Source organism: Penaeus japonicus, unplaced genomic scaffold, assembly GCF_977035675.1.
Source record: "Penaeus japonicus unplaced genomic scaffold, GWHDUDI00000001_assembly GWHDUDI00000007, whole genome shotgun sequence".
NCBI lineage: Eukaryota > Metazoa > Arthropoda > Malacostraca > Decapoda > Penaeidae > Penaeus > Penaeus japonicus.
This window is the reverse complement of record NW_028234409.1, coordinates 8,943,375-8,953,374: the sequence shown is the minus strand read 5'-3', so window position 1 is coordinate 8,953,374 and position 10,000 is coordinate 8,943,375. Positions and strand designations below refer to the sequence as shown.

General features: G+C 36.2%; 1 protein-coding gene across 24 annotated transcripts in view; it reads left to right on the top strand.

The window, feature by feature from the left end:
* Mbs (Myosin binding subunit) overlaps positions 1 to 10,000 on the top strand; it is a 179,787-nt gene that overhangs the window by 93,395 nt on the left and 76,392 nt on the right. For 17 of the 24 annotated variants that reach the window (XM_086538368.1, XM_086538366.1, XM_086538363.1 and 14 more), the window contains exons 2-7: positions 2,132 to 2,262; positions 6,413 to 6,531; positions 7,722 to 7,881; positions 8,262 to 8,406; positions 8,692 to 8,807; positions 9,180 to 9,274. In XM_086538368.1, the coding sequence (XP_086394494.1) occupies positions 2,132 to 2,262; positions 6,413 to 6,531; positions 7,722 to 7,881; positions 8,262 to 8,406; positions 8,692 to 8,807; positions 9,180 to 9,274 (766 nt within the window). The remainder of the gene's footprint in view (positions 1 to 2,131; positions 2,263 to 6,412; positions 6,532 to 7,721; positions 7,882 to 8,261; positions 8,407 to 8,691; positions 8,808 to 9,179; positions 9,275 to 10,000) is intronic. The other 7 variants (XM_086538367.1, XM_086538365.1, XM_086538364.1 and 4 more) reach the window with 1 other exon arrangement.

Sequence of the window (10,000 nt, the reverse complement as noted above, 5' to 3'; positions counted from 1 at the left end):
CCTCCCCTTTCCTCAACTCTTCCCTCAGTTATTCCTATACCGCTTCCCCCTTCCCCACCACTTCATTTTCCCCCACCGCTTCGCCTCCCCCCCCCCCCACCATTTCATCCTCACCCCCCCCCTCCCACCACCACTTCCTCTTTCTCTTTCCCCCTCACCACTTCCCCTTTCTTTTTTCCTCCCACTACTGATTCCCTTTCCTTTTCCCCCACCACTACTTCTTCCCTTTTTCTCCCCAAACTTTACCCGCTTCCCTTGCCCCATCCCTCTTCCTCCCTTTCGTCATATCGACCTCGCTTGCCCTTTGCACTTACCCCCCACCCGGTAGACACGCGCTAACTCACGCATGCACGTATGCACACGCATAAAGACGAGACCTACATATTCTTGTTACATGCCCATGCGAACATGCCTTTAGGCAGTCATGCACATCCACGGATGAGCTGTCAGGCATGCACACATACCTAAACACGCAGACTCATATGTGCTGATATATTTGATATGTATCTCGGCATGTATCTATTCAAAGAAAGCTTTCCCGAGTTGCATTGGCTGTTTGAGTGAAGATTTGCTGCAATAAGGAGAGAGCCAAACAGAAATTAGAGCCAGAGAGAGGCTGGCTATTCTATACTATTTCTCAATCAGCTGGCGTAATCATATGGTTAACCTGCGTGTTAGTAACCGCATGCCTGGGGGAGGTATGGAGTGGGAAGGGATAGTGGATCTTAAGATTTTTTTCTTTTTTTAGTTAAAAAAAAGTGGAGAAACAGGTATTGTACCAGTTCTGATCACAGGTGACATAGTAGTAACAATTTTGCCTTTTTTTTTGAAGTTGCACCTGTTCTTATCACAGATGACATAGCAGCAAGAAGTTTGGAAGTTTGCTTGTTTTTAAAGAACTTATCGTAGGTGATATAGTAGAGGCGATTTTACCTTTTTCGATTGCACAGTGACAGAAGTGACAGAGTAGTGATGATTGTACGATAATGGAAAAGCAAAGAAAGTATACGGAAAACGGATTGAATTTTAGTAAATAGTAAAATAGAATAGATTAGCTTATTGTCAGAGAAATTCTATGATAATAAGGGAGAAAGTCTTGTACTTCAAAACAAGTGGAACATTCCTTCACTCAGTATTACGAATCGGTTAGGTTGTTTCGTCAGAAGCACTCGGCGTGACATTTTATATGATTTCGCAGAAATAGAGTTTTTATAAGACATGATGAAAAACACCGATTTCTGTGTGTGACTTTACCAAATACTAATAACTTCCCTCGCTCGACCTTTGTTTGGAAGCTTCTCTTGCTTTTGTGGGTGAGGATCATAAACGTCCTTATTTCCGACCAGGTGTGAGGATATCAAGGATCCTTATGTAAAGTAGGAAATAATTGTTTGCCTTCTTGTGTAAACCTTCGACTTTGATTTCTGGCATCTGTCCAAATATATAAGAAGGCGAGAGTTTGATGCGCGTTTTATTTTCTTGCTTGGCGTCTGAAATATTGCTAATAATCTAATCGCGACTTTCCATAAATTGCCAGGGATAGCAGGGAAACATTTAAGAAAAAGAATTCTAATACTAATGTTTGCGAAATGAAAAGGTTGACAAAGAACGAGATAATCTTGGAAAGATTTCTCGCTATCGCAAGATTTATCTCCAGATTTACGAGGATTTACTGACATTGACAATGAAATTTTTTTTTTTTTTTGGATATTGGTTTTCTATTTTCGTAAGATCGAATTTAAGGAAACAAGGTGGCTCACGTGTGTTTCTTTTTTTTAAATATTTTTTTTTGACATGTGACGTTTCTTGATAAGGTATGAATAGAAATGAATGATTTCCCAATTAAGGCTTTTGACGTTATACTTTTGCAGTCTTCGTTGCTAGTATATATCATCTTAGTGGAATTATCCATTCTCATCCATGAACAGAAGTTATCCACGTGCTACACAATATTCCTTTCTCTATACATACATACATACATATATATATATATATATGTATATATATATATATATATATATTCTTTATTTTTTTATTTTTTTATTTTTTTATTTTTTAACTAATAATAATGCTATTTTACTGAACATCATACCCTATATCTAAACAATATATTTTTTGTTTTGTTTTGCAGGCATGTATAGATGACAATTTAGACATGGTGGAGTTCCTGGTGGACCAAGGGGCGGACGTCAATCGGGGGGACATGGAGGGGTGGACGGCGCTGCACGCCACCGCCTCCTGCGGGTTCAACAGTATAGCCAAGTAAGTAGACACTCCCGGCCATTTCCGTATGGGATGGTTGGTATTAGTTTCGGTTATTGATCCTTTTCTTCCTATTTTTGTTTTGTTTCTATATTTCATTATCACCTTGGGTTTTATATATATATATTTTTTTTTTCTGTTCTATTTATATTTTCCCCTACCTCTCGTTCTTTGTTTTCCGGATCCTCTCTTCCTTTTTTTCTTACTCCAATTTCGTTCCTTTCGCTGCCTTTACCGCTATCATTTGTTCTGTGTATTTCTTTCTAGTTATATTTCTTCCTGTAAATCAAGGTGTTTGTTTCTCCTTCACTTTTCGCTCACGGCTTCCCTTATTTTTTGTGAATTATTTATCTTGCTTGTATTTGTAATCCTCTTTTTTATCTTTTTATTTTTTTTCGCTTCTCTCCGACCACCATGATTATCCCTCGTCCCTCTGTCTTTCTTTCTTGAGTGCAGCTTTTTCCCTTCCTCTCTGCCTGCTTCTCCCTCCCTCCCCCCATATACCCCTACCTCCCTCTCCTCCCTTCCCTCTTCTTTCCTTCTTTCTCTCCCCTCCCCTCCTCCCACCCTTTCTCCTTCCCTTTCCTCCGTTCCCTCCTTTCTCCGTTTCCTCCATTCCCGCCCTCCTCCCCTATTTCTCTCCCTCTCATTACCCTCCTCCCTCTCCCTCTCCCTCTCCCTCTCCCTCTCCCTCTCATTATCCTCCTCCCTCTCCCTCTCCTCTTTTCCTTATCTCCCCTCCTACCTCTATTCCTGTCCTTCCGTAGGCCTTACGTAATGCAATGACACACGGGGAAATTGAAGTGAGGCAGTGGTTGCCGGCGGAGGTATCAGTATGTACACGTTTTTTATAAAGAAGCGGTGTCGATTTTTGTTATTTTTTAGCGTACGTTGCTTAGATTTTTGCAAAGTCTGTCATTATGTTAGCTCTCCGTATCGTGTTTTTTAAAATACTAGATGAACTGCGTAAATTATTTGAATAGTGCTAAATTATGTTGTATGACTGTTCAATGTTCATTTATTGTTTGTCTGATCCAGTAGTGACTAATTTATTCTTACCGTTCAAGAGTTCTCTCTGCGTGGTTTCGTTTTCTTTCCTTCTGGTCCCTTTCCGTCCTTTGTGGATATCTTTGTCTGTTCTAATATGCATTTTTACGCTCTTTATCACTTCAACCTATGCCTTAAGAGCAATTTTTCTATTATTGTTATTTTTTTATGATGACATTCTCGACGTAATGTAAGGAGACCTGTCGAGACCTGCGTTGTTTGTTTTGATTCGTGCGTTGGATCGGTCCTTGTGATTCAAATTATGTATAAGCACATTCATATTCATGAGTAAGATGTTTATGATGGAGGTCATATCATTAGGAAAATAGCACATTAATATCAAGCGTCCAGTCACATGGAACGCGACGACTCTGTCATTGGCGGAAATTAATTGGCTGATCGGACAGGTTGGGCATTACAGCATCGGTGAATGTTGGGCTTGAGTGAGTGAGTGAGTGAGTGAGTGAGTGAGTGAGTTTAGGGAATGAGTGAGTGAGTGAGTGAGTTTAGGGAGTGAGTGTGTCTGTGTTTGTTTGTTCGTTCGTTTCTCCCTCCCTTTTTTCTTTTCTTTTTTCTTTTCTCTTCCCTTTTCTCTTCCCTTTTCTCTTCTCTCTTCTCTTCTCTCCTCTCCTCTCCTCTCCTCTCTTCTCTTCTCTTCTCTTCTCTTCTCTTCTCTCTTCTCTCTTCTCTCTTCTCTCTTCTCTCTTCTCTCCTCTCCTCTCCTCTCCTCTCCTCTCCTCTCCTCTTCTCTTCTCTTCTCTTCTCTTTTCTCTCTTCTCTTCTCTTCTCTTCTCTTCTCTTCTCTTCTCTTCTCTTCTCTTCTCTTCTCTTCTCTTCTCTTCTCTTCTCTTCTCTTCTCTTCTCTTCTCTTCTCTTCTCTTCTCTTCTCTTCTCTTCTCTTCTCTTCTCTCTTCTCTTCTCTTCTCTTCTCTTCTCTTCTCTTCTCTTCTCTTCTCTTCTCTTCTCTTCTCTTCTCTTCTCCACTCTCGCTTCTCTCCCCTCCCCTCCCCTCCCCTCCCCTCCCCACCCCTCCATTCTCCCCATTCATTCTCCCCTTCTCCTCCTCCTTTCTTTTCCTCTCTCCCACCCACTTCTCCATTCTCTCTTCTCTTCCTCTATGTCCTTTCTCTTAGCATATTTCCTTGCTTGTAAGTGATATCTTCACAAGTTGCAGTTGTAGGAAGTAAGTCATTTGTCTTCCATTTTCATTTATTACAGTGTCTTTATGTCTGTTATTTGGCGTAGATTCATTATTTATTTAGAGTTACTTGTTTACTGCAGGAAGCTGTGTTTGAGGTAATGATAGGTTATACTCCAGTTATGTACATTAGTCTTGTGTTATTTTGCCTTGATATGTACATTAGTCTTGTGCTATTTTGCCTTGATCTTATATTCTTTTCAGGCTTGGCAAAGACTTATCATAGTTAATTTTATATGGATATTTCACATGCCAGTGATAAACTGTATGGGAATTTGAATTGTTTGTCCCATACCAACCTACCTCTCTCCACTTTTTATCATTATCATCATATCATCATTACTGTCTCTTCTTCCTCTTTGTCTCCTGCTTTTTCTTTCTTCTTTGACTTATTTTTTCATCTTCCCTTTTTCGTCTTCTTTTTTGTCTGTTTACTTTTCTTTTCCTTTTTTCCCCATTTTATTTTTTTGTATTTTTCTTGTTCTTCCACTTTTCTTATTTTCCTATTTTTTCTTCTTTTTCTCTTCTTTTACTTTTTCCTTTTTCTTTTTTTTCTTTTTTTTTCCTTGCCTTCTTCTTCTTTCTCTTATTTCCTCCTCTTTCTTTCTTTATTTATTTATTTGTTTTATTTTATTTTTTTCATACTTTCTTTATTCTTCATCTACTTCTTCCTCCTCAACTCTGCATTACTCATCAACCTTTGAGAGACAGAAATGCTTTAAATCTTATAATTTGATTCCAAAGGCATTTCTTCTTGAATATATTTGTAGTGTAATTATCTTAAGCACCTTCACTCTGATATAAGCATGTGCCTGACCCGGCTGAGATTATGTCCTTATATGGTGTGAAGATCAGGAGATCACTTAACTCAGGGGCATTTGAATGTTAACGTCTTTTGTTTTTATTCTTGTTTACCTGAACTTTTTTTTTTAGATTGTGTGTATGGATGACCTGATTTAAGTGACAGAAGAATTTTTTGTAGAACTTTTTAGAATGTTCAAAAGAATACGAATGAGTATTGGATTCAGTTAACGTGTAATGGCTACTTACAGTAAAGTACACACAGTCGCAGATGTATATATATTTTTAGCATCCATAATGAGAAGACTTAGATCCTCATGGAAACTGGTGTTAAAGCCAAGCATTTTATTTTTATTTTCTATATTGATTTTTATTTTTATATTATATATTGATTTTTTTTCTTTCTATATTTCTTTTTTTCTTTTCTTATATGCTTTACTGAAGTGTTAGATTATTATGATATTAACATTAGGTTATTGAGTTACAAAGCAAGCTATTATATAAATCTGTATAACGAAATTGTACGTTGATTTCCAGATAAAAGGTTAATGAGTAGGGCTTCATATATTGTAAAAATATGAAGATATATTGGACATGTTCTTAGTTTTCTTTACAATTTGATGTTAGGATGATGTCCACATTCTGGCTATTTTATTGCTAAAGAATTAATTGCTCATATTTTTAACCCATGGATAGCAGATGGCATGATTTGCTGTCAAGGCATCATTGGTCATAAACGTGGATGGCACTGGGACATACAACATAAACCCGCCACATGACTGTATACATAATTTTAAATACTGCAACCAATGGGTTAAGATGACCTTTAGAAGTACAACATTTTATATACAGATTTAGAATCAGTAAAGCATTCCTCCTTCTCAATTTAAAAGTAGGAATGTATTTGTGATCTTTCATTTTAAAGTTTTTAATTGCTATTTAATTAACCCACACAGGACGGGTGGTACAGCATGTGTACCGCGCATTCAAAAGCCTATTCATTTAATTTAGGCCTAATAATTCGAAAGCCCCGGCATTTGGACATTCTAGGCTAGAAATCCCCCGTCGGGAATGGGTTAACATACTCTTTTTCTCTTTTCACAGGTTCCTAATAGACCGGGGAGCAGACCTCTCCTTAGTGAACAACGATGGTGACCTGGCCATCGATATAGCCGATTCGGATGAAATGGAAAGTTTATTACAACGAGAAATAGACACTAGGGGTAAGTTCCCCCTTTTGCTGATTGTTATGATAAGTTTTTAAAATTGTTTAAGTTGCCTCTCTAATTTTTCCAGTGCCTATCATTTGGATTTTTCTAATGTTCAGGTTTATTTCTAATTTGTTGGTTAATAAGTGCAAAAGACTAGTGGTAATGAAAGACAGCGATACTGTCATTAGGACTAGGATATTTGATGGGAAATATGTATGTATATATTCATGCATACCTGAATATGTATGTTTTTTTATAAAATCTTTGGTTTGCCTGTTTTTTCATATGTGTCTGAATTTCATGTGTTTTCAGTGTTAAAAACCTGCTTTTGAGTTGACATCACCTATTTTTAGAGATTTGAGTTGTGTGGTAATGTGTGGTACAAAGGGGAGCTTATGCAAGGATACAATTATAGTTCCTGGTTGAGTTACATGGTTGAGAGAGCCAAAGGTGTCTCATTGCAAACTTGCCTGAGGTAAACCTGTTGTGTTGACTTGGGGTGTAAGGTGACAACATATAGTGTAAGTTAGAGGGTAAGCACCAACCCATATCTTGTATGCCTCTGTGCACCTGTGAATGTTTATTTTCTTTCTTTCTTGGTAGTGAGAATCTATGGATTGTAATGGATTATTTTTGTTTTTTTTATTGTTATTTTCAATATTTTTAAATGTTCAGATCTGTCTTGTACATTTGTAGGCATTTATTGTGGAGATAGTCATATATGCACTGTAATACATTATAGTTGGTTATCTATGTCATATCACCCCCATTTTGAAAATAATACATTGGATATGATATAATAATTACTTGTCTATGAACTTTGGGATGATTGATTCTTTTATTCCCAAGAATACATAAAGGAATAGTTTTCACTTTGGAAAAGGCAAGAATATTGTTCAGTGTTTTTAAAGATAGTATTTTCATGAATTATGCTAGATTCTCAACCTTATTTTCTTAGTCTGTTAGGTTTATATCCCTCTGTCTGCATAAACTTTGTTTTGTGGGGATATTGCTATATACATTATTCTGGTGGGGAAGAGAAGGTATTTTTTTTGTGTTTATTTTGTGTGATTTTGTATGTGTCTGTAACAATCATTACAGTATATTGTATTAATTTGGTAACTATTGATTTTAAAGTACAGATCATTTTGCTGTCATGAATAACCCTACTAATATTAATTTTCTTTGCTCTCCCCATAAAGGAATTGATTGTGATGCTTCTCGAAACGAAGAGGAGCGGCGAATGCTAGAAGATGCTCAGATGTGGCTTGGTGCTGGTTACCTTGCTGACAGACCTCACCCAAAGACTGGGGCTACGGCACTTCATGTAGCATCAGCTAAAGGTTACATCAAAGTTATGAGGTAGGTTGATATGAAAGTCTTGGAAGGTTGGTTGTAGTGGCACTTTTTTTTTTCTATTAGCTTTTGTTATTTTGTCTATAGATCTCTCTTTAACACTAAAATGTTATTTTCTTCTGGCTATATTGGTCACGTGTCTGGCTTAAGAATTTTAGCCTCCAAACAGTTATTATGTTAAGACAATACAATACAGTACTGATATGAGGATTGGGAGAAAGTTATTGTTGTTACAGAAATATAATATTTTTGTCAATTTGATAAAAAGTTCATTTTTCAGCACATGAATTTTAAAATCAAATTTAATGTACTTTCTGCTTGTGAGTGATATCATCATCCTCACATGTTCTCTCCAAATGAGTGCACATTTCTTACTTCTTTTGCAGTTTATTGTTAGAAGCGGGGAGTGATATCAATGCTCAGGACCTTGATGGATGGACACCTCTCCATGCTGCAGCACATTGGGGTCAGAGGGAAGCTGTAGAAATCTTAGCGGAAAATATGGCTGATATGGACGTTCGGAATTTTGTGGTAAGTATTGGAATTAGTGTAATGTTTATATTATTCCTTTAAGTTTATATTTATTTTTGTGTCTTTGCCTCTGCTGATGTAAAAATAAAGATGCCTTGAAATTTATTATACCACTTTTCTGGTCTTAAAATTTATAGATAAATGTTTTAAAGCCATTCTTAAACTTATATGGAAATACAGTACTTTAGACATTAAACTCTACTTAGGAGAGGACTGACAGGAACTTGAATTCATGCAAAGCATCATAAATCTAACACTTTGAAAATTATTTTCATCCTTTTCCAGGGTCAGAGTGCATTTGACGTTGCAGATAACAGTTTATTACGCCTAATGGATGAACTCAAGAGAAAACAGGTTTCTATGAAAGTAAACCAAAGTAAACAGACTCCAAGAAAGCGCAAGTGAGTGAAGAGAAGATTTAGAAATAATTATTTTGTCTGCTTTATTTATATTACCTTTATATTCTCATGTGTTAATATTGAAATAGTTCTTTATACTTTTATGTGTAAAAAGTGTTATGTTGCAAATTATTCAAGTACATGAAATATTTGTAGCACTATAGATTGTGTAATGACTATAGCATATTCATGTATCAGAATACAATAGAGTTATATATATTTTTAGTATAAAATAGACTGACTCAAAAAGTTATCTAAGTTTTGTATTTCTAGTTAATATGTTTAACAATGATATTCAAGGTCATGAGCAAAATGCCATTGTCCCATGTAACCAAAGAGAAAGGGGGGAATAGAAATATTTATAAATATCCACAGAACCTCACCCCACCGAGACCATAGTAATAAGAAGGAGCGCGAAGACCAGCGGGAGTCTGATGGTACGTCTGGTGATGAGTCCTCATCTGATGTGGGTGAGTTTGCAGTAGACCTAACCAGTATACTAAACTTAACAATTACCTGTTATTATAGTTAGGATATGTAGAATGGGTATTGGTTATTATTAGATAGTATTTTAGGCAATGGGTTGCCTTTCTCATTCATAAACTTGATTGGTTTTGGTTATCTTTCAGCTGAGTTCAGGGAAATAGTGTAATGATAAAGGTATACAGGGAATCAAATACAAAGAGGACATCGCAGTATTTTATGCAGAAAACAGAATTCTTTTATCTATTTTTTCTTGAACTTCAGTACTTGTGTCATTCCTCTTGTGTTCTGATGATGTAAGTTACCTTACCTTTAGGGATTCTAACTTTCTCTCACTCCAGAAATTTTTATGCCAATATGCAAATTTACTTATTCTATTTTGTCATATCATTACTGCCACTACACTGATGATTTCATTTTTTCACTAGAGATGTTGTTTAAAGTATTAGCTTAAGTATAGAATGTGCATGGTGGAACCTACATCATCAGATATAGTATGGATTAGAGATACCTGATTGATCATTATGTGTTAGAGTTATGAAGATGGTAGATAAAAGTAAAAGTATATTTATATGTAGAACCATGAAAGACCTTGAGTTATGTTTAGTGTTCAATTTTTTTATATAATCTCAATTTCCCTCTCAGTTTCAATAGTTCCTTAGGTCTAGCATAATTGAAAATTGATTAGATTCCTTCCGTTTACATAGGTAAAA